General features: G+C 37.5%; 1 protein-coding gene across 8 annotated transcripts in view; it reads right to left on the bottom strand.

The window, feature by feature from the left end:
* The window catches only part of PTPN2 (protein tyrosine phosphatase non-receptor type 2), an 85,438-nt gene that overhangs the window by 25,274 nt on the left and 32,356 nt on the right, over nt 1–27,808 (bottom strand). For 7 of the 8 annotated variants that reach the window (XM_060613184.3, XM_060613186.3, XM_060613188.3 and 4 more), the window contains 3 exons: nt 13,445–13,545; nt 7,947–8,045; nt 3,733–3,870 (listed from right to left, as the gene is read on the bottom strand). In XM_060613184.3, the coding sequence (XP_060469167.1) occupies nt 3,733–3,870; nt 7,947–8,045; nt 13,445–13,545 (338 nt within the window). The remainder of the gene's footprint in view (nt 1–3,732; nt 3,871–7,946; nt 8,046–13,444; nt 13,546–27,808) is intronic. The other variant, XM_060613189.2, reaches the window with a different exon arrangement.

Below are 27,808 nucleotides of genomic sequence, written 5' to 3'. Positions count from 1 at the left end.
AGGCTGTGCTGGGCCCTGGACTTCTGCATTGTCCACAGAAGGATTTTTAAATTTTTTTTTTTTTAACGTTTATTCATTTCTGAGAGACAGGGTGTGAACAGGGGAGGGGCAGAGAGAGGGAGGGAGACACAGAATATGAAGCAGGCTCCAGGCTCTGAATTATCAGCACAGAGCCCAATGCGGGGCTTGAACCCACGAACTAGGAGATCCTGACCTGAGACGAAGTCAGACGCATAACTGATTAAGCCACCTAAGCGCCCCTGCAACAGAAGGATTTTTTAAGAGCAAGGTGGAAGGATCATGACTGTGTTTTAGAATACCACATACTCAGTGCAATGGCAGAGGGGAGCACAAAGTTAACAGGTAAGGACTATCCATAGGGAGCTGAGAACCTTGTTATGGAGTCAAAGTAAATACCTATACTATAAGATGGTAAAATTTAAATTATGGAGAGAAGTGTAAGAAGATCATAGCTGTCAGGAATGAATGTGTCAGAGATAAGTTGAGAAAGACCTAAGTAAGGAATGGGCCACAAGGTGGTACTGAAGGATGTGCAGGATATAAATAGGCAGAGAAGAGAAGATAACATTCCAGGTGGGATAAATTGTTTAAACTATTCTGAATCAAATCCCAGCTGAGCATCACAATAATTAGGCACTCATCCTGTTTTGGGCAACTCTACAGGGACAGAGAAATAGAAGGCAGCCAGCATTACAATAGTATTCCTGGAACTTGATAAACATAAAGCTGGCCAAAAATATTATGGAAAATAGTGAAGGGCTACTGAAAAGAAAATCCTGAAAGACAAATAAGCACTCTAGATGACCTTATATTTTAAAAGCCCTATGGGGCGCCTGGGTGGCGCAGTCGGTTGAGCGTCCGACTTCAGCCAGGTCACGATCTCACGGTCCGTGAGTTCGAGCCCCGCGTCAGGCTCTGGGCTGATGGCTCGGAGCCTGGAGCCTGTTTCCGATTCTGTGTCTCCCTCTCTCTCTGCCCCTCCCCCGTTCGTGCTCTGTCTCTCTCTGTCCCAAAAATAAAAATAAATAAATAAATAAATAAATAAATTAATTAATTAAATAAAAATTAAAAAAATAAATAAATAAATAAAAGCCCTGCACAAAAGCTCCTCCGTAGCTTAAGCCACGGGGCCACTTTAAAAGCAAAGATGGAATCTCTTCATTCAGGGGCAAAAGTTCAGACTCAGCTCTGATGAAGACACTGGGAAGTGTCACTGGCGTGCAGCTTTACTGCTCTCTTAGACCAGAGGCCTCTAAAAAAGCAGGGTCTGCACAGACAATAGCCCTGGCCTCAGACCTGTTAATACATACAAGTCAGACTCCTTTAGAAGCAAACTGGTTCTCTGCAGCTCAGGGTGAGGTGGGTGACCACTCACCTACTGCACTATCACCTTTCTCTCTCTTTTGGTATTTGTCTCCCTCAACTTGTTCTGGTCAACTGCCCTTGCTCCTGCAGTCCTTCCCAACTCAATAATATTACAAAAGAAACAGATACACACAACTAAAGCTAATAATTATGACTCTTGCATGGAGTCTTAGGCCTATTAACAGCATTAATTCACTTGACCCTTACAGCAACCCTGAGGTACGTGCGTCCTTATCCTCATTCTGTAGATGAGAAACTGAGGCATAGAGGGTAAATAGTGGGACCAATCATACAGCCAGGATTGGCAGAGTTGGAATTTAAACTCAGACCATCTGGTTCCAGAACTGAAATACCTAGTTAAATGCAATTTTGCTTCTCACTGAAATGCTACTTTATTCTTCTAACATTCCTAGCTCTTACTAAAGATTGTAAAGTAGAATGTAAACATAATATTGCTATTAATTATGGTGGACTCTGAACCAGGCCAATAAGAAATCTCACAGTTGCTAGCAACTAAAACACAGTTTTGGCCAATGGTTGGCCAGTTCACATGCGGGCCTCAAATCCAGAAAGATGCTTCAAAACCAAGTGTTTTCCTTTACTTTGACAATTCATACTTTTTTCAAAAGACTTAGCCCCATATCATTACAAGTCAGGAGATTTGGATTTGAGTTCTAGAGCCTGTCACTTATTAGCTGAGTAATCTATTTATGGAAAAAAATCCTATAACCTAATGGATTTTACGTTTTTAAAAAATACATGAAATACAGAGATATTAAGAATATTTACTCTATCAAATCATAGGAAGAATATGGGTCAAGTGATATATATGTAAAAGTGCTTTGCAAAATGATAAAATACAAAAGTCATTCTATTTTATCATGTTAATCAACTCTTAATTAGGATAGGTTTCAGAAACAGGGAAAAATATCTATGACCCTCTCCATCCAAATTAATTTTAATGCCAAAGCAGATGAGGTACTTGGGATAAATACCAAGAGAAGATGATTCAGAGAACTATGAGAAGTTTATGGAAAAGCAGTTCTGTTTCTGGGAATAAGCACTGCACAAACAGTTATTGATGTATCTCAGGGCAACTTAAGACATACGTAAATGGAATAGCTGGTGCAAAATAACTACAGTAAGGGAAATTTATAAATAAATCTAAGCCTTGTAATTCCCAACCCTGAGACTTCTTAGATAACCTAAGAGATCACATGAAAAGCTTAGTTATGGATGTCATGGGCAGTTGGGAGTGGGCCCTAAGCACACTGTGTGCACCTGTGCTTAGAGTGGGCAGCAAAAAACAGAGGGGTTCCAAGAGATCAACTATACAAAGTATTTCTACATAACTAAAAGTGCGTGTATTTGTGGTGTGTGTGTGCACGCGCGTGTGTGCATGCACGTGTGCACTTTATATATCCCTTCTCTATAAAGCTTTTTTTGGACAATGATCACATATTAATCACTTAATTCAGTTAATGGTTAACTGAAACAGATGTATTCCTGAAATTATTTTTTGGCAGCATTTTCCTATTTTCTAGTTTCCCTAGCTCCTAAGAGCATCTCAGAATCACTCTCATTTCATATTTTCCAGTTATCCCAATTACAACACAAGACAGGTAGATGGTAAAAGGGGGGAGAAACGTCCTGATCCCCAGCTTAACAGCAGCAGGTTCACAATCCACCATGTACACATATCTCAACCAAAAAATAAGGAACAATTCTTATATTTCTGGAAAAGGTCCAAATAAATGTTCTTGAGACCATATGCTAAACTTATTTCACCATTTCCCTCAAATTTCTCTGTGGTGAATCATTCGAATGAACAACATTCCAGTAAGTTATTTTCTTGAATAGCCTGCTACTCTTGTAAGTACCAAGTGCCATGGTGTTTACTGGGCACCTATTCTGCATCAGGTGCTTTGCATACACCGCTTCATTTGATTGCCAAAACAGCCCTGAAAGGGAGCTATTACAATCTCCACTTTACAGATGAGGGAAGTTGAGAAACAGGTCCCAAGGACATTTAAACTCAACAGCAGAGCTGGGATTTGAATCCAGGGTGGCCTCATTCTAAAGCTCTCTCCCTCTCAATCCCCAAGAAATTTTAATAAATTATCTTCAATCCTCATATATCAAGCTGAACTTTAAAATTCTTAACTTCTAGGTTTTCTCAAGAGTCCTCAGAGAGCTACCATAAATATGAAACATAACGATTATGATTATATAGTATTATAGACAGTATCGAAATGTATGTGCAGCCCCAAGCTTCAAATCTAATGACAAAGAATAATTCAGAAAATCAACACATAAGGTCCAATCTTTTGGGATGAAAAGTCTTACATTGATATTTTCTAACTGCAGTAGATGTACTGTATAATATGACTTCACATCTTCTGACAAGAACTTCACACTGAATCCTGTTTCTTTAAATAGCATCTCTCGGTCATCTTTTGTTGGCCAGTACTGTGCACATTTAACCTAAATTTAAGAATATGTATATATTAGTTCATAGACATGATGAAATCATAAAAAGCTGGGAAAGGAAGACAAACCACACACATTCATGCTATATTTTTTTCAAGTACCCAAATCTATGAACAATTACACTATGTTTGATGCATAATGTATTTTAAGAAGATTGACATTTTTATAAAAGCAGGTTTGCACAATGTTCCTGTAACTTATACTAAAAAAGCCATAAACAGGTAGGTATGTTCATAAAATAAAAATGAATCCGTCACTTCTAAAGCATGGTAATCTACAGTTTAACATCATATTGGTATTCACTTCACATTTCTAAAAGTATCAACCTCTTGTAAGAATCTTTTTTCAAACAGTATTGAAAAGGCTTTATTTTACAAGTATTTTCTAAAAATACCCATGAATCTGCTACTAAATACTACTTATTCTGGAAATAACATTGTATATTTACTTACTAAAATTAAGTCAGAGAAGCAAATCAGAAGATAAGCTCCCTCTACCTAGAGTTGTTACATTGTGGCAGAACTACTGATATGGAATTCCTATTTGTGACAATAAAAGCATCTCCCCCAAAGCCAAATTATGAGGGCACCAGACTGAGGCAAGGTGAGATAAAGAGCCACTTCATTAGGAAGAATGCACCAGAAAAACAACCTTATAAAATAGGGCCACTTCTCCCTGTCCAGATCACAAACGACTACAAATCACAAACAGTAACAATACCTCCAAACAAATGAATACTATGAGCTGGTACTTCCAAAGGTGCTAAAAGACATTTTAAATATGATACAAGAAGTGAAAAGAGAGTAAATGAGAATGAGAACAACTCAGAAATGATGTGACAGGAGACATAAAAAAAAAATTAGGAATCAAAGAACATATCAATTCTGAAATGAAGACTAAATTGAAAGGCAAAGAGGTGTGAATAAATGCTGCAGATATTGTCTTTGGAGAAAAAGATGAGGAAAGGGGGCACCTGGGTGGCTCAGTCGGTTAAGCATCCGACTTCAGCTCAGGTCAAGATCTCGCGGTCCATGAGTCCGTGAGTTCGAGCCCCGCGTCGGGCTCTGGGCTGATGGCTCAGAGCCTGGAGCCTGCCTCCGATTCTGTGTCTCCCTCTCTCTCTGCCCTCCCCCGTTCATGCTCTGTCTCTCTCTGTCTCAAAAATAAATAAATGTTAAAAAAAAAAAAAAAAAAAAAAGATGAGGAAAGGAGGACATTTCTGAAATAAAAAAGAAATGAAGAAAGAGACATAGGATTTGAGAGAAAGTGACAAATATGAAAATAAGCAAAGAAAACCTAACATGCGTAATTGGAGGACCCAAAGAAGAACATCAAAGCAAGCAAACAGAAAATACTTACAGGTATAATCAATACATTTTTCTTTAAAAATCATATACTGAAAGACCACACTACACACTTGGAAAAATCTGAACCAGAATGACCAACACAAAGACATATTTTGGTAAAATTAATGGAGTTTGAAGAAAAAAAATTACTTTGAGTAACCTAGATAAAAAAAACAAAAACAAAAAAAAACATGTGACTTATAAAGGAAATAAAATACGATGTTCAATTTACTTTGGCAGTAATTTGCTATGCCAGGAGGAAATGGAGTAATAATGTATTTAAGTTGCTCAAAGAAAAGCAAATGTGAGCCAAGATTTTATATCCTGCCAAAGTGACTTTTAAGCATTGAGACAGCAGATAAACTGTCATTGACAGGTAAGAAATCAGGAACTCTAATGCCCATGAGTCCTTCCTTAGGATCCACTAGAGAATGAGCTATCGACAGGACAACTGGAGAGACATCAACAACACTGGCAATGAATATCAAATATATATTTACACGTAGAACTAAGAGCTTAAAAGGGATATGAAAGAGACTATAGTATGTTATATACTCTGAAAACGTAGGTAAAATACAACTTAAAAATAGAAGAAGATGGAAAAAATTTTAAACTTTTTTAGTAATTACTTTGGTATTGGAGTTGATACCCTAATTATGAGTATTTTTGGTGTGTAATATGGAACAAAGGTAAAGAGTCATTATAAGATATTCTTTATCCGTAGTGTCTTTGAGGAAGAGGGTTCATAGTATGGAAAAAGGAGATAACAGATACGAGGTAGAAAGGGTTAAGCCAACCCCTACAGTTCTAAATTTGAATCAGAAGTATCAGTATGAACCCTTGAAGTATGTTATCTAACACACAAACATATTTTTTTCTAGCTCTCTTCACTGAAAAGCTCTAAAAACAATGACCAGTCCAACATCAAACATCCCTATTTTTACTGCCACCTTGAAATACCATTGCCCATTAAAAGGAAACCAAGGCTCCTTAGAGACATGGTTGACTCTATGAAGAAGAGGTTAACATAAGCTTCAACAAGTAGTCATTCCAGATATTAAGAAAATTATTAAAGATTCTTTGGTTTTGACTCTTAGGTTTCTGCCTCAGAGCCCAACTTGAAGAGATTTCTGCCAATCAGTGGAGGGATAATTAGAATACTAATAAGGATAATAACTGCAATGGAGTGAAATGAATCAAGTATGTGTGAATCTACGAGTTCATAATAATTGATCCCCTCCAGTGCCTGCCCCACACCAAAAAAAACCTACCTGGTTACCTGTTGAGGACACTAGGAAATGAACTCTATTTTGAAAACTGCTTTTCCTATATAAGAGTGGTCAACTAACAAGAATGGAAGTTTCTCTTTATAGAAGTATTCCAACAAAAATTCAAGAAGGAATGATAAAATTGAAATACCACTATTTCATAACCCCTAATTAATTAAGGAACTAAGTAAGCCCTGACCAGCAATGACCGCTAACACCATAAAAAGACATTATGGGACTCTTCACAAAGTAATACCACCCATGAAATAATCTTCCCCAAAATAATTAAATCTGAATCTTATTATCTAGATCCAAGCACTATAGATACGATTTCTAATTTCCATGGGCATTTTTCTTTTATTATTTAGTAATTATACTCCAAAAAGAGAGATGAGACTTATAAATCATCTAGTTTGCAATGCTGCTCAAACTGTTCAAACAATGTCATCATCACTTAATTTTTAAGTCACACTGAAAACCATGAAAAAGCCACCATAAAAAACTATGCTGACATTGCTGGACATTCTGGTATGTCAGTGCCATTTCAGATTAGAAAGAGAGTAGAATAATTTGTATCACCATTAAAAGCCACCAACTATGAATTTAGAAGAAAAGTAAGAATCAGGCATCTGAAGAAGTAGAACAGTCCAAGATCTTAAGGCTGGAAGAGATCTTATAGACAATACTTTCCAATTTGCTTCTTTGACAGAAAAGGAACCTAAAGCTACAAAAGTTAAAGACTTAACTAATTATTAATACTTGTTTAGACTGCACCTAAAGTTTTAATAAATTTATACACTTCCATACTGATACATGTAAATTTACATGTCTCGTGGCCTAAGAGCCAATTAAAATTTATCAAGATTAAAAAAAACCAACCCTGTGACTTTAATCTTTAATAAAATTTTCACGATTTTGATAATACTAAATTATAAACTTTTAAAAATTTATTTATTTTGAGAAAGTGTGTGAGCAGGGGAGTGAGGGGCAGAGAGAGAAGGAGGGAGAGAGAGAGAGAGAGAGAGACAGAGAGAGAGAGAGAGAATATTCCAAGCAGGCTGTGGAGCCTGAACCCACAAACTGTAAGATCATGACCTGAGCTGAAATTAAGAGTCAGACACTTAACTGAATGAGCTACCCAGGAGCCCCAATAAATTATAAAAATTCTAATAAAGCCTAGGGATTCCAAAGATCTATGTATCACTACTGGTCAATATTTGTTTCATGACATTTACATCTTGGAGGGTAGTGGTGTGCAATTGCTACCTAAATGCTTACAGCAAGAAAGGAAAAGGTTATACTAGAGTTCTTCTGGTCAGAAACAGACTGACCTCTAGGCTTCAGCAATTCAAAGCCAAACTAATGAATGAATCAATATCCCAAAACAAATATGAAAACATTTATAAGCTAATGATACAGGGAGTAAGCCAAGTTGTAAATATTAAGTATTACTTACCGATTCCTTCTCCACAACTCGGTTTAGCATGACAACTGCCTTGGTCTTTTGCTGCCAAACCATGAGCCAGAAATGGCAACCTGTATTAGGAAGTGGACCCTGTAAGAACAGGCAAGAAAAAGTAGGTAAGAGAAAGGAGATGGAACAAGGCTCAAAGAAAATTCCTTCAAGTATGTTTCTGGTTTGAAACAGTTTATTGGATCATAATAAGTAAATCATAACTTTAAATCCACTTGATTTAAAAAACAGGTCTGTACTAGTTGTTTGTAAGTGATCAAAACGGACTTTTATTTACTTAGGCAGAAAAGGAATTTTTTAGGCTATCAGATGACTTTCGGTGTTGAGGGCTGGAGAGCCAGGCTTTGGTGGGAACCAACGTCCAGGCAAGATTCTGCTCAAAGCAGTCAGCTTGGTACAGTGCTCCTGACACTGGCACTCCTTATCACCTTGCTTTGCTGGCATCGCCATACTAAGGTGGCTGTAGCATTTACGCATAACCTATAAATAAACCAAAGTTAAAATCACAGGCAGGAGTATCTGACTAGTTCAGTCTAGCTGCAAAGGAAATTTCTGTCCCCTTCAGCTTTCATATTAGGAAAAGAGGCCCTGACTGTCATGGATCATGGCAGTCTTACAAAAGAAGAAATCTGTGCCATCACTAGCCAACCAACCACCCCAAGTTAACTGGCAAAAGATTTCCAGAAAAAGCAGAAATCTCAAAGTACCTGAACCACTACAAAGCTGCTAATCTACAAAAACCACAGCATGTACAACCTCAATAGCAGACTTAAAAGGGGCAATGGTTCATATTACAATATTGTCATGGGGGAAAAAAATCAAATCACTTCCAATTATCTTCACATTTTGCTTAATGGTAGCATAGGGCAGAAGAAAGGGCAAATAAGAGATGAAAAGGCCATGGCCAAATTGGAACTAATTTTAAAGGTGAAAGTGAATGAGGTTCTACTGCAGCTAATAAGTCAGCATGCGTCCCTTTCACAGGGCAGAGTGACAGGCAGCATCAGGCGCTGGAGGCCAGGTGTTCTGGAACATCAGCTTCCCATGTCAAACAAGACGATTCAAGTGGTTCAAGGCTGAAAGCATCTTTTAGGCAGTTGTATTCCCTAGTATATAGCAGATGCTCTGAAATATTATTTGAATTAATAAACTCTAAGCTTCTAAATTATAAAAAGGTTGGAAATCTCAGAATACTGAGAAACTGCAACCAAATGTTCGAAGATACTGTTGTCCTCAATGTACATTATCTATTACTTGATCTACTTCTAAAACAAAGTGTAAAAATAAAAAAGAGCAATGAGAAAATCCCCACTAAAATTAATGCCCTTTCTTTCATCTAAAGAAATGGATCTATCAATTCACCAGAGAAGTCACTCCTTAGTGTATACACACACAAAAAAACAAAACACACTCCACTGGTGGCTCAAAAGGGAGGGGGGTAGGTTTATCGCTCAGTTTTCCCACCTACAAGCAATACTATCAATTTTTTTAAAGTCTTTTTTTTTTTTTAAAGTTTATTTATTTGAGAGACAGAGACACCGTCTGCAGGGCCTGAACTCACAAAACCATGAGATCATGACCTGAGCCAAAACCAAGAGTCAGACACTTAAGAAACTGAGCCACCCAGGTGCCCCAATACTATCAATTTTTTCCTGCAAAATGGAGATTTAAACCAAGGACTGGTATGTATGTGTATATATATATATATATATATTTTTTTTTTTTAATTGCAAAATAAATCCTTTTTCAGAGGAAAAAGATGATAAAAATAATAAGCTACAAAGGACAATCAGAACAGCTGAGGTTTTATTAAACATATAGCATCTCTAGTTTTCTCTGTCCTTTAAAATATTCCCAGCCTTCAAAGAGCTTACTAAGTAAAAAGGCAAGAAGTCCTTGTCCTACTAACTGAAAAATATCAAGTGCCATAAGAGTAAGGGGTAAACCATCAGATCTTCAGGAGTAGGAAGGATGCTACAGCAGGGCCTTAAAAATGACGAGGGCACTGATACAGGGAGGCATCATGGAAGGATGGGGAGTAAGGGTGCATTCCAAGCAGAAGGCAAGGCACATGCAAGTTCAGGGCAAATGTGGGACAGACAAAGCAATCAATGAGGATGAAGTGGAAGTATGGAAGTGTGTACGAAACCAGAGTGAATACAGGAAACAGTCACCAAAGTTTTTAAGAAGTGGTATGATCAGATTTGTATGTTACAAAAGTAATTCTGGTGGCATTGTTAAAGATGGATTAGGATGGGAGGGACTGGTGGCAAGGAAACAAGTTAAAAAGCTATTGCATTAGGATTCAGTACATGATGAGGACAGCTTTAGCCCAGGTGAGAAAAACAGGAAGAGAGATGGCTTGATTAAAAAAGAGAGGGGCACCTGGGTGGCTCAGTCAGCTGAGCATCCGACTTCGACTCAGATCATGATCTTGCTGTCTTTGAGTTTGAGCCCCACATCAGGCTCTGTGCTGACAGCTCAGAGCCTGGAGTCTGCTTCAGATTCTATGTCTTCCTCTCTCTCTGCCCCTCCCCAACTCATGCTCTGTCTCTCTCTCTCTCAAAAATAAATAAACTTAAAAAAATATCCAGTAAAGACCTAGAAAATATAGGGTGGAAATTCAGAAAAGAATAAAAAACTGAAAACAGCCTTCTGACTCTGTCAGGACATGCAGAGCAGTCCAACAGGACAGGATGCTTAAACACAATCAGGTATTTTCTTTATTGTTATGGACTTCATAATATTTTATATTTATATAAATGTTTATATTCTAATATTTTAATAAATATACTTATAATCTAATATTTTATAATTATTATCATTATTACTGCTACAAATAAAAAAGTAATAAGAAATGCCACAACAAATAATCACTGGAGGGCTTACCATAGTACCAGGCACTATAAGAATTTTGCTCAACATCGTTCCATAGATAATATAGATATATTTATATATCAATAATATAGATACATATACAAGCTTGGAGAGTTAGGTAGCTTGTCCAAGGTCACACAGCAATTTTATTATGCTAGTAGAGCTGAATGATTAAGAGCATGACCCATAGTGTCAATGGGGCTTCAAATTCTGGCTTCAGCTCACTTCCCGTATGACCTTGGTAAAGTTGTTTAATGTTCCTGGTCTCTTTAGATGATTCCTCATGCATAAAATCAGGGTGATGACAGTATTTACCAGAGACAGTTAGCCTGAGCCTTAAATCATACAAAACATAAAGTACAGAACAATGTTACAAAATTCCTAGCTCTTATTAATCTTATCTCCCACTACAATGTAAAGTTCATAATGGCATTTTTACTTAAGTCTATTTTATTTAATGCCTACCACACAGTAGGTACTCAATAAATCTTTGTTAGATGGATGAATACCCAGTGAAGCAGTGGGACCAGGATTTGGGCATAGATACTATGAATCCAGAGTCTACATTCTCTTAAGACACGAAGGTTGAACATATGGTTCCAGAGAGTCTGAAGCCTTGAGTGTAAACTGAAAAGGGGAAAAAACTCCTAAATCAGAATCCTGAGAAACACCTACAGAATTTGGACTACAATAAGAAGAACCAATAAATGAGACTGGGAAAATGGGAGAAAGGGAGAAAGGGAGAAAGGGAGAAAGGGAGAAAGAGAAAGAGAGGGTTGTGATAAGGGATCTAGAGTAATTATTCTTTTCTATTTCTGAACATTATAGCTTTTTCAAATAGAAAATAAACAAATTCTAAAAATGAGTTTATCAAAAATGTCATGAATGCGGGGTGTGCCTGGGTGGCTCAGTCGGTTGGGCATCCAACTTCGGCTCCGGTCATGATCTTGTGGTTTGTGAGTTCAAGCCCCATTTCAGGTTCTGTGCTGACAGCTCAGAGCCTGGAGCCTGCTTCAGATTCTGTGTCTCCCCCTCTTTCTGCCCCTCCCCTGCTCACGCTCTGTGTCTCTCTGTCAATAATAAATGTTAAAAAAAATTAATTAAAAATGTCACGAATGCTCATAAAAAATGCCAAATATTACAAAAAGGCAGGAAATGACAAATTAAACTCTATGTATTCCTAATTCTTAGAAATAACCAATATTAATGGTATATGTATAATTTATTTAGCCAGTCCCTCACAAATTATTTCTGTCCTATTCTTTCTGGTCCGGTACTATTAAAATTAAGTTTCAATAAACACCCTCACATGTATCTTTATGTCTATACATATGTAACCACTGAGTATTATAAACTTTTAAATCTCTGCTGTTCTGACTGGTGAAAAGTGGTTATTAAATGTATATTCCCTCATGACTAGAAAAATTGAGTATCTTTTCATATGTATATTGTCTACCTTTATATTTTTCTTTGAACTATGAATTTATGTTCTTTGCCAGTTTTTTTTTTTTTTTTTTTTTTTTAACTTAGATTGTTTCTCCTTCTCTTTTTTGACATACAGGAGCATTTTACTTTAAGTAAAATTATTTTCATTTCCTGCCAACTAGAAATAGTCTAATCTTTTTACTATATGAAACTGTTTTCTCTGTTTTGTTTTTAATGTTTATTTACTTTTAGGAGGGGTAATCAGAGGAGTGACAGAGAGAAAAGACGAGAGAATCCCAAGCAGGCTCTGCACTGTCAGGACAGAGCCCAATGCAGGGCTTGCTCTCATAAACCATGAGATCATGACCTGAGCCGAAATCAAGAGTCAGACACTTAACTGAATGAGCCACCAAGCCACCCATTTTCTCTTTCAATAATAGGTTATTCTGATCTACATTTTTAAAAACCTCAAATATTATGAACATACAGCTTATACTTAAAATTTAAAAATCAGTAACTGGGGGATATAGCAGTATTGTTCATTAAGTCTCTGTCCTTTGATAAAGGGAAGCTGGTGTAGATAAACCAAAATAATTTTTATTATCTAAGAATGGAAGAGTAGTAGTGCTAGAATATGGGTGTGGCCAATGTGCCAAGAAGCAATCAGGCAGAATGCCAAAGGGAACCGTTACGTTCTCTGGCTTCCAAGCCAGTATTCTGGGCACCTGGTCTTACCACCCTCACTCCAAACAAAGGGCAGATACCCATCAAAGGCATGTTCAAACTCTCTGAAACTGTATGTCAGAGAAGTGGGTCAAGAAGGGCTTTCAAAGGGCCTCTGGTTATGATACAAGTTATGTGAAGAGAACTTAACAAAGCATTAACAAACGCTTTGTATCAATATAAAGCAAGGAAGATAATTTGCCTGAAAAGAATTGGCCTAAATCATTTCATTAAAACATTTTCCTTCTTGGAATGTGCAACATTAAAAATTACTTTCATGTTCACATACAAACCTGCAAAACATTAAAATGTCTACACTCTACTATGTAACAACAGAAAAAACAAACAGCATCTCATTTCCAAAAGAAGTAAAGACATACTTTTAGCTATGTTTCAAAGCATACCAACCACAATAACTGCATTGCCAGGCATCTGCTCAACACCACATCACTTGCCTGTGTTAAGATGTAACTCCTTTTCGCCTCTTCTATGTCAACTAAACTGGCATTAATATAATCATTTTCAGCATTTTGCAGTTTAACACGACTGTGATCATCTGAAATAGAGAATGACAAACCATAATTGTCATTTCAAACTTCTCATTTTTATTGATATTAATGTTCTAGGTATTATTAATAAAATGATAGAAGAAACAAAGCAAAGAAAAATAACAGCACCACAAAAGAGTTGAATCAAGTCCTAAATTATTCCTCTTTTTGGAAGGAAGTATAAAAATGAAATCTTTTTGTTTGTTACTGTGGTATTGGAAATGCTTTTGTTTGTACTTGATTAGCTATTGTAACTAGAAAAACTGACCAAAGAGTAAAATATGGTGAAAGGAATAAAGCACCTACCTTCCTAAAAGTAAAAGAATCATTTAGAGTCTTGGGGTCTAAGCACTGATAGGTCTACCTACAAAACAAACAAACAAACAAAAAAAAAAACAACAAAAATGCCAAAAAAACCGCAACTGGCCTCAAATAGAGGAGACTTGATTTCCATGGTAACTACATTTGCTTCATTCCTCAACAGATCTGCATTCAACTATATTTACATAATTTTTAGTATTTAACTATATTTAAATTAAGTGCTAAAAATATTTAAATACAGAGAGAATATTCTAATTTTTTTTCAGTAGGCCCCATGCCCAACATGGGGCTCAGACTCATGACCCTGAGATTGAGACACATGCTGTACTGACTGAGCCAGTCAGGCGCTCCAGAATATTCTAATTCTTTACAAGACAACTAAAGACGCCTCATTACTTAGACTGTGTTATAGCACAATAAACATATCTAGTTTAGACATATTTCTAGCTTTTAAAAGTAAAAATTTCACCATCTACAACAATATGGACGACCTAGAGGGTATTACACTAATTGAAATAAGTCAGGCAAAAAAAAAAAAAAAAAAAAAGGAAGACTGTATGACATCACTTATACATGGAATCTAAAAAATTAACAAATTAAAAAAAATAGAAACAGACTCATAAATACAGAGAACAGGGGCACACAGGTGGCTCAGTTGGTTTATCATCTGACTCTTGATTTCAGCTCAAGTCATGGGATCAAGCCCTGTGTCGGGCTCCACCCTGCGTATGGAGCCTGCTTAAGATTTTCTCCTTCCCTCTCCCCCTTTTCTCCCTCCCTCTCTAAAAAAAAAAAAAAAATTCAAAATTCAAAAATTCAAAATAATAAAATAAATAAAATGAATAAATACTGAGAACAAACTGGTGGTTGTCAGAGAAAGGAGGGTGGGAAGATGAGTGAAACAGATGACGGGGATTAAGAGTTACAAACTTCCAGTTATAAAGTAAGTCAGTCACAGGGATGAAAGGTACAGCATAGGGAATACAGCCAATAATATTGTAAAAACTTTCTCTGGTGACAAATGGTAATTACACTGATTGTGGTGAGCATTTTATAATGCATATAAAATTTATATATAAACATATAAATGCTGAATCACTATATTGTACACCTGAAGCTAGTATAATATCGTATGTCCACTATACTTCAATTAAAAAAAGAAAAAGCAGGCCTCAAAATTAAGGAAATGTATTTACAACATATACAACCAAAGAAGGATTAAGATACGAAGAGTACTTACAAATCAATAAGAAAATGACAGAGACCCCATTTTAAAAGATGAACAAGGACAATACACAAGAGACTAATAAATATGAAAAAAAAATTAATCTCACTATTAATCAAAATATAAAAATTAAATTGAAGAGATAATTTCTTTTTTAATTAAAAATTTTTGTAAACTTTATTTTTCCAAAACCTTTTTGAAGTGCTGTCCAGGCCATGGCTAGCCCCTTAGTAAGCACTAGATGAGACTATACAAGAACTTTCAGATGTCTGGTTTATAGGTATAAACTCTTACAAATCCAAGGTTTCTGTTTCTGTGAATGAAACCAATGGATATACCCAGAGATAAGCACAGTCTAACAGTAACACACACACACACACACAAAAGGGGAAATAACAAATTTCCAAAATGCCTAATAACAGGTAAATTACAGTATATATGAAAGATGCACTACTTTAATGGAGCCCTTAAAAATCATGCTTTGGTGGGGGGGGGAGTAAAAATCTCACAGATTTAGAAATTATGCTGATTTAAAAATGTGGACTACAAAACTTTACCTTGTATCATTTCTTTAATGTTTATTTATTTTTGAGAGGAGGCAGAATGGGGCAGAGAGAGAGGGAGACAAAGATCCTAAGAGGGCTCTGTGCTGACAGCAGAGAGCCCAAAGCGGGGCTTGAAATCACCAACAGTGAGATCATGACCTGAGCCAATGAAGTCCGACGCTTAACATTAAACGTTGGACGCTTCATGGACAGAGCCACCCAGGCACCCCAACCTTGTAGCATTTTGATGGAAACGGAGAAGGTTTCTCAGGGACAGAAGGCATGTACATACAACAGAATTAACACTGGCTTAGTATCCTAAACATACAACTCTTAGAAGAATATAACTGAATTATAAACTGAACAGATGTTTGATGTTTAACTCTGGAGAATACATTCAATTTAAGCTGCTCCCCTGAAGGAAATCTATACTAAATGTCCTTTTTCTCCCCACTTTTAAACTAAAAAAACTGTTCACATGATCTCCATACGAAAGAAAATGTTAAATAGCTACAGTTTCACACATCAATTTATCTGAACTGTTTCTCCTGGACTGAACCCAAGACCTCTGTAAATATTACATGTCATTTGCCAACAGGAAAAACTAAGATCTTGTTATAGTAAATCACTTATACTAGTGTTCTCGGAAAGATGATGTCAGCAAGCACTTTTTTTTTTAAAACACTTTTTTTTAACAGCTTAATCACCCTTTAACTGTTAAATTATGTGAGATGGTAAAAAGGTCAGCTATCTAATTAGCAAAATAAAGACCATACATCTCCTGTATAACATGTATCAGGAGATGTATGCTTTTAGAATGCTACACAATCCCTAAAATTCACATTCCACTAAAATATAATACCAAAGGAATGTATTTCCTCATGTTGTAATCACAGAAAACACAAACCCTAAAGGTTAATCATATCTATTGCACAAGTGAAAAAAGCAATTTGGCCAACAGAAGCAAGAATCCATAACAACTGGGAAGATTCCTTCCCAGGAACCTCCAGGAATTCAGTTATCTTGCAGGTTGCCTTCTGGGACCCTTCCACAGTTATGGAGGAAATAAGCCCAGAGAAAGACCTCTGGCAGATTGTTTTTAAGAGTTCTGCCATCCTCCCCTCAGAACCTTGAACTAGAATTCAGTTATTTTCCCTTCAGCTTCAAAATCTATACCAGCTGTCATTCCAATACATGGAAAACACTGAATCACACAAGGGTAAAAGCACAGATACATTCCCTGGAGCCCTGGGGTCTAACCAATAGGTGTTACCTGAAGGACACCCAGTGTCCTGCACAATCTGGCCCCAAACAGTGGCCCTACTTCCCTCTAACATTTATTTATATAATCAACAAAAGCAAAAGAACACTGAATTTTCTCAGGAAAAAAAGTTTTTAATTTTTCTAGATTAAGACTAAAAAAGAAAGGTAATCCTTAAGGAAAACTCTATAGCTATTTAGAAGTGGCTACAAATGTTCCCTGAACCTATATTTTCTCCTCAGGACTAATTACAAACAAAACTCTCAAATTCACCTACATTATTAGAAATTTATTTATTTATTTATTTATTTATTTATTTATATGAAGTTTATTGTCAAATTGGTTTCCATACAACACCCAGTGCTCATCCCAAAAGGTGCCCTCCTCAATACCCATCACTCACCCTCCCCTCCCTCCCAACCCCCATCAACCCTCAGTTTGTTCTCAGTTTTTAAGAGTCTCTTATGCTTTGGCTCTCTTCCACTCTAACCTCTTTTTTTTTTTTTTTTTTTCCTTCCCCTCCCCCATGGGTTTCTGTTAAGTTTCTCAGGATCCACATAAGAGTGAACACATATGGTATCTGTCTTTCTCTGTATGGCTTATTTCACTTAGCATCACACTCTCCAGTTCCATCCACGTTGCTACAAAGGGCCAGATTTCATTCTTTCTCATTGCCACGTAGTACTCCATTGTGTATATAAACCACAATTTCTTTATCCATTCATCAGTTGATGGACATTTAGGCTCTTTCCATAATTTGGCCATTGTTGAGAGTGCTGCTATAAACATTGGGGTACAAGTGCCCCTATGCATCAGTACTCCTGTATCCCTTGGGTAAATTCCTAGCAGTGCTATTGCTGGGTCATGGGGTAGGTCTATTTTTAATTTTTTGAGGAACCTCCACACTGTTTTCCAGAGTGGTTGCACCAATTTGCATTCCCACCAACAGTGCAAGAGGGTTCCCGTTTCTCCACATCCTCTCCAGCATCTATAGTCTCCTGATTTCTTCATTTTGGCCACTCTGACTGGCGTGAGGTGGTATCTGAGTGTGGTTTTGATTTGTATTTCCCTGATAAGGAGCAACGTTGAGCGTCTTTTCATGTGCCTGTTGGCCATCCGGATGTCTTCTTTAGAGAAGTGTCTATTCATGTTTTCTGCCCATTTCTTCACTGGATTATTTGTTATTCGGGTGTGGAGTTTGGTGAGCTCTTTATAGATTTTGGATACTAGCCCTTTGTCCGATATGTCATTTGCAAATATCTTTTCCCATTCCGTTGGTTGCCTTTTAGTTTTGTTGGTTGTTTTCTTTGCTGTGCAGAAGCTTTTTATCTTCATAAGGTCCCAGTAGTTCATTTTTGCTTTTAATTTCCCTTGCCTTTGGGGATGTGTCAAGTAAGAGATTGCTACGGCTGAGGTCAGAGAGGTCTTTTCCTGCTTTCTCCTCTAGGGTTTTGATGGTTTCCTGTCTCACATTCAGGTCCTTTATCCATTTTGAGTTTATTTTTGTGAATGGTGTGAGAAAGTGGTCTAGTTTCAATCTTCTGCATGTTGCTGTCCAGTTCTCCCAGCACCATTTGTTAAAGAGACTGTCTTTTTTCCATTGGATGTTCTTTCCTGCTTTGTCAAAGGTTAGTTGGCCATACGTTTGTGGGTCTAGTTCTGGGGTTTCTATTCTATTCCATTGGTCTATGTGTCTGTTTTTGTGCCATAGAAATTTATTTTAATTCTTCTTTTCTATTAAGGAGATTAATAAAACTTTAAAGTGTATTTAACTTTTTGATTTCAAAGGAAACAAAAGCAAGACAGTTTCTAGTGTTAAATAAAACATCATGTTAAAACTATCTACAAAGATAGTAACTATACAGAACATTTCAGGAAGTGAAACTATCACAGCCTTTTTATGAGAAATTGTGACTTTATGATTTCTGTAACAATTATAACAGGCAATGCCTCTTCCCCAACTCAGAATCACTTCATGTATGGTTTAAAATATCTGTGAGAGTGGACACAGGTCCCCTCACAACCTGGGAGTCAAATGTCCCCTTTCTCTGCCCTGTTATTATCAGTCAGCCCCAAATCTGTCAAGTGTTCATTCCAAACCAAACTTCGGACTTCTGAATTAGTACAAAAATGCAAAAACAAAAACACCAGAAAGTTAAGTGCTTTCTCCTCTCCTAGAGTTTATTCTGCCCAGAAACCTCTGAAATGCGATTATCAAATAGACGGAGTCCTCTAACACCTGGGCTCTAAGTAATAAGCCCTAAAGCCCACAGTATTATTATCATCATTCTAGGTAAATATATGGTTATCTCCCTCTTTCTTATTTTTTAAAAAATTCAGCAAAGGGAGAAAAATGAAGACAGTTCAAAGTACATTGCAAGAGATACCAACAAGCAATCAAACCATGCTTCATAGGAAATCTTATTTCTCAACATCTAATAACACCAAAAGCTGAACTATCAAGAACATATCCTTTTTTTTTTTTTTTTTAATGGGGGCATCATCTGCTCTTAATTCTTGTCACCAAGAGAATAAAGAAATGCAATATCCAATAGAACTGCAGCTTGTAAACTGGATAAAAATTAAGCAAACATCTGATGAAGATTCCCTTCACCTCCCACCCTCAAACAGTATGTTTTCCGAGAAATGGTTTCATCTGTCAAGAAATGACGCTCTAGCTGTGGCCTGAGCTGACAATACAGATTAGCTTCCTCTTTCACTAATGTCATAATAAGCCTTTTTTTTTTTTTTTTTAAACACCGCTTCACTGGTTCACCTTTTATCATAATTGTAAAAAGATCTTCTTTTGGAAAGTTGGAAAGTTGGAGTGTCTTCCAGGTCAAACAGGAAAATGGATTTACATCCATCATAACTATCCTCCCTAGGTTACACCAAGGTAGAGATAAACAATCACTATCATCAACTGGGCAAGAAGACCATGTCTCCATTAGTAAGTACAGCATTGAAAGATGTTCCCCATTGATTCTCCTGTTCTCAACCAGGAGGAAACTGTTAAGTTTTCAAATACTGATGTCTATATTCATATGTTACCTCCCTGCAAGAATGCAAAGCACTTCAGGGCACCTGGGTGGCTGAGCCGTTAAGTGTCTGACTTTGGCTCAGGTCATGATCTCGCCATCTGTATGTTCGAGTGCTGAATTGGGCTCTGTGCTGACAGCTCAGAGCCTTGAGCTTCTTTGGATTCTGTCTCCCTCTCTCTCTGTCCCTCCCCTGCTTGCACTCTCTCTCTCTCTCTCTCTCAAAAATTAATAAACATTTTATAGACATGTCAACCATCTTCGACTCTATAAGTTAAATACCTGAGACAAAAATATAATTTTCTCTCATGAATCAAGCAAGGAGCCAAAAAAAAAGCTAGAACTAAAATCCAAGTCATCATAAGCGCTAATGAAGAAACACATACAAGAGTTTAACATTTCAATTGTTTCCTCTGAAAATAAAACCCAATTTGATGAATAGTTCCTTTACTGACAACATAACCAACTAGGACCGCTATATAGGATTTAGTGCCTATATGTGTCAGTTATTGTATGACACATCTTACCGCATTACTTCTCTCAGTCCTCACAACCCTATGAAGTTGACATTATCATGCTCATTTTACTGACACTCAGGGAGTCAAGTCATAACTACACACACTAGAGGAGCACAAGAGGAGATTCAAACTAGGTCTGTAACTTGAGGGACTACATAATTCCCACACTACATTATCTCTGAAACGTCCAAGTTGGCTCCTTTACCACCCTTTTCACACACCCTAAGTTCTTCCTCCATCGCCTTTCACTGTTCTTCACATCAGGTACAATTTCTGTCTCATCTCTGTCACACAAATCTCACTTCCGTGAAGATCCAGCCTATGAATGACCTTCTCTAAATAGCCCGTTTAAGGGAACCCTCACCATGAAGTTCTGTTCTTCACATTTAATACCCTCAACAACTTTTATGCAATTTTCATTCAACAAATATATTTTAGGAGCCAGGCAACAGCGACATAAAGATAACAATAATTTGTTTAAAGCTTTTTAAAAGAAAAAAATTCTATTAAGTAGTAATTCCTACCACTATCTTAATTGCACTGTGTTGTGTGAAGAAAGCTGACCAACTGATGCCTAAGGAAGCCAAGTGAGATGAGCAGGCTTTGCTACATAGAGGAAGAAGGAGCACACACACACAAAAGGAATAAAAAGGTATGGTGTATCATGGACTGGCAAATTCAAAAAGGCTGAAGAACTGGGTAGCCAAAAGAGATCCCAAAACATGTTAAGGCCAGACTCTGAAGGGTCTTGTGTGCTGCACTCCAGGCACAGGTTACCTTAATAAAGCTCTTTAAAGGACTGACACAAGCACATTTGATTTCAAGAAAATAACGACGAGCACTCTAGAGGATAGACTGGAACAAGAAGACAAGTTAACACACTGATGCACTAACAATTTAATCAAGAGACGATGAGTACAGAGCCAAACAGCGGCAGGAGCAAAGAGAGTTACAATGAAACACATCCCAGTGCACACCACCACCAACTTGCCAACCAAGTAAATAAATACATGTTGTTCCAGTAGGTCCCATCTTTTTGAAACAATAGGGTAACTGTCTGAGACTTCCAACTCATTCAAACTATCAAGATTAAGTTTCTACGCTCGATAGGGCAAGGTCATTGATTAAATTTGACTTCCACACATCTCCAAATCTAAAAACAGGTCTTTAATCTACCCCTAAACGTCTCTGCAATGGAAAGAATGCCTGAGAAGTATCCTTTAAAAATGTGTACAATACATTAATATACTCTGGAACACAGATATCCTTCTTCTTTAATAGTGTGTATAAAATAAGACATACGAAACTTTAGTTTAATATTATCAGTCAACACCTCAACCGTCTCCTTGAAACTCATAATTGCCTCTTCAAGAAGAGAGAGAGCATGGAGAGTAGAGGGAGTTGGCAGAAAGTACTTTCCTTACATCCAAAAGTCCATGGGACACCACAGAAACCATACAGACCAAATATTTAGTAAATCCTTCCGCATTCCAGGCACAGCTCTCGGCACTCAGGACCCATCCATACTCTTGTGGAGCTCACCTTCTCAGAAAAGGAAATAACAGCCAAAACAACTAAGTAAATGATATGTTATACAGCACAAATGCTATGGGGGGAAAATGCAAAGTGAAGGGGAACATCATGCTGGGGAGTAGGAGCAGGATAGGTTACAATTCTAAATAGGGGGGAAGGTTGGCCTCATTAAGACAGTGACATTTTAGCAAAGACTTGGAGGAGGTCAATCATATGGATATTTTGGTTAAGAGTGTTCCAAGCACAGAGCAGAGTTAATGCCTTAAGGTGGGTATGTGCCCAACATGTCTGAGGGACACAAATAATGGAGCTTGAGCCCAATGAACAAAGGGTAGAGAAACAGCCTGCAAGTTAGGTTCAGAAAGTTAAGAAAATCTGTACTGATTTATTAGTCACACCTCCTAAATTCAACTCAGAGAAAAAGTTTCTACTTCCATCTTCTTAGTGTCTACCCAGTACAGCGCCATAACAATTTAGGTTGGCAAGTGTTCAAGCATTGTTTATACACTGAATTCCAGAAAATTTTCATATTTAAATTGTTAAACTACGGTAGAATTTTGTTAGAATGACAAATCACTATTAAACCATTGTGAAACCTATGCGGGAGATGAGGTTATGTTAATTGACTTGGAGAGTAACCTAATTCAGTAAAAAGGTCAGAGCTCAGACACCTCCAGAACTTTTCAGCATAGGCATCTGGAACTCTGTGGCGCAGATGAAAGACCATCTACGGGGTCTAAAGATGTAGATTCTGATGTGTGTCCTGGCTCTACCAACCTACATGACCACAGACACAGCTGTGATTTCACAGTTGTGAAAAGAATAACCTGCTACTTCAGAAACATTATCAGCATCCAACTTAGTTACTACACCCTGTGATAACAGCCACATCACTAGTCTCAGTTTTCTTGTAAGATGAAATGGCTGGACTAGACAAATCCTTCTTGATTATTTTTACCGACTGACCCTAATATATTCCAAGTATCCATTACAAAACTCCTTGGAAAGTCCTATTTTTAAAACTTATAGGAACTTAAAATTTCTACTTCATTATGCATCTGTATTTTAATATATAAGCAATCACACCTTCCCTTCCCACGTTCCAAGTATAACCGATGGTCCTAGAAGATGTGCCACATTTCCCCAGGACATTAAGTTCCCTCCCTGTACATTTTTGCTCCTTCTTCCAGTCCCCAGTGTAAGTACTCTATAGGTGAACTGTCCAAGTGATGAGCCATGACTACAGTGGGGGTTCTCTCCTAGAAGGCTACCATTATGATAAGATTTTGATCCACTCAGAAATTGGGGCAGCAGCAGTGCCCAGACCTCCAGCCATCTGTGGCCTTCTGTTAGGGTTAACCTCTGTGTAGCCTGAGACCCTGTTATGTTCATTATGTATTCCCACTGCCTAGCACAGTACCCTTACCCAGTACCCAAATCAAGAAGCCATCAAATTCAGAAACCTAGAAAGATGCTGGTATAATCCAGACTGTAATCCAATTTCTCGTTTTATGGGCACAGATTTGTGTGGTGTGTACAGTTCTATGCTATTTTATCACACGTGAAGACTGTGTAACCACTACCACAATCAAGATACAGACAGTCCTGTTCCATTACCACAAAGATCCTCTGTGCAATCCCTTCACAGTCATAACTCCCCACCAACCCCATCCCTAACGCATTAGTCTGTTCTTTATAATTTTATCATTTCAAGAATGCTGTAAAAATGGAATCATATAATATGTAACCTTTGAGATTGGATTTTTTGACTCAGCATGAGTCTTCTGAGATCTATCCAACTTGTTGCATGTTATCAATAGGTCATTTCTTTTTATTGCTGAGTAGTATGCCATGGTATGAATATACTAGTTTGTTAACCACTCACCTGTTGAAGGACATTTTGGCTGTTTCCAATTTGGAGCTATTACAAATAAAATTGCTATGCACCTTCACACACACATTTCTGTATGGACATAATGTTGCAATTCTCTAGGATAAATGCCCAGGAGTGCAATGGCTGGGTTGTATAAGGTATGTTTAGTTTAAGAAACTGCCAAGCTATTTTCCAAAGTGGCTACACATTTTACATTCTCACTAGCTTTATATGAGATCCAGTTTCTCTACATTCTTAGAGTATTGTGGCTTCATTATTTTATCTGTTCAGTGGGTGTGTAGTGATCTCTCACTCTCACCACCATTGTTTTAATTTTCATTTCCGTAATGGTTAATGATGTTTTTAATATGCTTATATGCTTACCTGACATCTGTGTTCATAATCTTTTGGCCATTTCCTAATTGGACTTTTTTTGTTTTACTCGTTAGTCTTTTACTGTTGAATTTTGAGAGATCTTTTTATTTTCTAGGTCTGAGTTCTTTGTGGCTTATAAGTATTTTCTCCCAGTCTGTCCTTGTCTTTTCAACCTCAATTCCCTAACAGGGTCTTTAGCAGAGCAAAAGCTTTTAATTCTGGTTTAGTCCAATTTCCTGATTTTTTTCTTTCATGGACAGTGCTTTTGGTGTCACATTAAGAACTCTTCCTCTAGCCTTAGGTCCTGAATTCTCTCCTGTTTCTTCTAAAAGTTTTATACTTTACATTGAAGTCTATGATCCACTTTAATTTTTGTATAAGGAATATTAGGTTGAGATGGCGGGGGGCTGCTGTGGATGTCCACAATTGCTCTAGTACTGACTGTAGAAAAGATCATCCTTCTTCCATTAAATTTCTTTGCACCTCTGTCAAAAATCAATTCACTATACTTGCACGAGTCCATTTCTAGGTTCCCTGTTCTGTTTTCCAGTCTATGTTTCTATTCCTCTGCCAATATTACATCATCTTGATACCACAGTTAATACAGTAAGTCTTAAAATCAGGCAGAATGATTCTTCCTCACCTTCTTCTCCCTTTCTGAAATTGTTTTAGTTATTTTAGTTCCTTTGCCTTTTCACATACATTAAGAGTAAGCTTGTTTGTATCTACAAGAAATCTTTCTGAGACTTTGATAGGAATTGTGTCAAACCTACAGAAAAATCTGGGGACAACTGACATCTTTACTACATTGAGAGTTCCAATCCGTGAACATGGTAGGTTTCTCTATTTAGATCATCTTTGATTTCTTTTATCATGTTTTGTTGTTTTCAATAGACAGGCCCTATACATGTTTTGTTAGATTTATTCCAAAATATTTCATTTTTTAAGAGCAAATGCAAATGACCTTATATTTTTAATCCTGTTTTCCTTGTGTCCATTGTTAGTATGTAGAAAGATAATTTTAAAAAAAATTTAATGTTTACTTATTTTTTAGAGAGAGACAGAGCACAAGTGGGGGAGGGGCAGAGAGACAGGGAGACACAGAATCTGAAGCAGGCTCCAGGCTCTGAGCTGTCAGCACAGAGCCCAATGCAGGGCTCGAACCCACCAACTGTAAGGGTTAGTGTAGGGCTAACCTGTAGCCTTGAGAAGTAACAGCTTTGTTTTGACACTGTAGGTTAAGAGATAACAGCCTTGTCCTATCAATCAAGGGAACAAAAAAGTTCAAGGAAAATCAACTGGATTGGTGATTGATTGGATTGGGGCAAGGGCATGTTGAGAACTTTGAAAAAGTGGTGCCAGAGACAGGGTCAAGGATGTCAACTGGTTGTGGCTTAACGGCAGAAGGTCTGAACTGTTTCCACCCCCATCTGGGAACTATTTCTTTGTTCTGTTCCCAGGGGATGATAAGACAAAGTGGTCGGCTATAAAAACTCTGTACCCCGGCTGTTCGAGGCTGCACTCTGATGAAGAGTGTTGGTGCGATGGGTCGGCCTTGCCTCTCGTTGCAATAAACTTTGCTGTGACTGTCACTGGTGCCTGTAGCATTCTGTTTCAGGAGTCGTGTGGACACAACACAACCACGAGATCATGACACGAGATCATGCGAGTCAGACGCTTAACTGACTGAGCCACCCGGGTGCCCCAGAAAGATAATTTTTATATGCTGCTCTTATACATAGCAACCTAGTTTAACTCACTTATTAGTTCTAGGAGGTTCTTGGGATTTTCTATGTAGACTATCATGTCTAGACTATCTGCAAATAGAGGCAGTTTTATTTCTTTCTTTCAAATGTGTATGCCTTTTATTTCCTTTTCTTGCCTTCACGTGTTGACTTGGATTCAGTATCCTCCCCTTTAAATAATCTTTAAAAAATTTTTCAGTTGAAATAATTTCAAAACTTACAGAAAAATGCCAAAAAAAATACAAAGAATTTTTTTCCCTAAATCATGACAGCAAGTGCAAGCATGATACCTGATTATCCCTGAACATTTCTGTGTGTATTTTCTGCAAAGGACTCAATTCTACTTAACCACAGTACAACCATCAAAATCATAAAATTAACAATGATACTTTACTAACTCAGACCCCATTCAAGTTTCACCAAATGTCCTAATATCTTTTCTTTTTTTAAACTTCTTTATTGGAATCTTTCAATAATCATGTGGTACTTAAGGGAATATACATTTTTTTTTGAGAGAGAGAGCACGTGCGTGCACGCACACATGCAAGCAGGGAAGGGGCTGAAGGGTAGGGAGGGGCGAGAATCGTAAGCAGGCTCTTCGCCCAGCACAGAGCCCAAGGCAGGGCTCAATCCCACAATCTTGAGATCATGACCTAAGCCAAAATCAAGAGTCGGACACTTAACTGACTGAGCCACCCAGGCACCGTTTCCCACTCTCCCATAATACCTGTTAAACAAAAGGATCCAATACATGATCACATGTTACATTTAGATGTCATATTTCTTTAGTCTCTAAACTGGAACCATTCCTCAGTCTTCCCTGGGAAGGGTTTTATTTTATAACCCTTTGAAGACTACAGAGTGTCAATCCATTGGAGTAGTCTGGTATTTTCCCATGGATGAGTTTAGATAATATACATTTGGCAAGTTCAGCACAGAATGATGTTCTGTACTCACTGCATTCCATAGGGGAAGTTCAGGATTTCAATGTGATGTGTACCATAATTGGTCATGATCACCTGTTTAAGGTTGGTGTCTGCCAGATTTCTCCACTGCACACTTACTATCCTCCTCCTGTATTAATAAGTATTTTGTATAAGGGCACTTTAAGACTATGTAAATATTTTGTTCCTCATCAAAGTTTTACCCACCAAGTTTAGCATTTATTTCAACATTACTTGACATCCTACACTAAGGTAGATCTTTCCTTTCTCCCCATTTATTCATATTACTGATAGAAGTACAAACTCATGGATTCCTATTTTATTCAGTAGGTTATAATCATTATTTATTTCAATGCTCCAATCACTCCCAAGTTTGGCCCATGGGCTTCAAGCTGGCTTCAATATCCGTTTGACACAGCCTCATCATTTCTTGAGCATCCTTAACCTTCTGCGACTATAAGACATTCCAGGCTACTTTTTTTTTTAATGTTTATTTATTTATTTTGAGAGAACAAGAGAGTGTACGAGCATAAGTGGGGGAGAGGCAGAAAGAGAGGGAGAGAGAGAATCCCAAGCCGGCTCTGTGCCAAAAGCACAGCCTCATCACAAGGCTTGATCTCCCAAACCACGAGATCATGACCTGAGCCAACATCAAGAATCGGGAGCTTAACTGACTGAGCCACGCCACTGAAACACTAATTCTAATCTAACATCATAGGGCTCACTTCACCTTCCCTCAACTCTTCAAATATGCCCCCCCAAGATGCCCTCCCTTACCTACATGCCTTCCACATGTGGGTCCCCGACCCCAAGGGCTTTTAGACTGAATTATTCACAGGAGAGAGGGGAGGCTTAATGATGTCTTTAACACCTTTTGTATCTTCCCTATTAAA

This window comes from Panthera onca, chromosome D3 (assembly GCF_046562875.1).
Source record: "Panthera onca isolate mPanOnc1 chromosome D3, mPanOnc1 haplotype 2, whole genome shotgun sequence".
Lineage (NCBI taxonomy): Eukaryota > Metazoa > Chordata > Mammalia > Carnivora > Felidae > Panthera > Panthera onca.
This window is presented reverse-complemented; position numbering and strand designations above follow the sequence as displayed.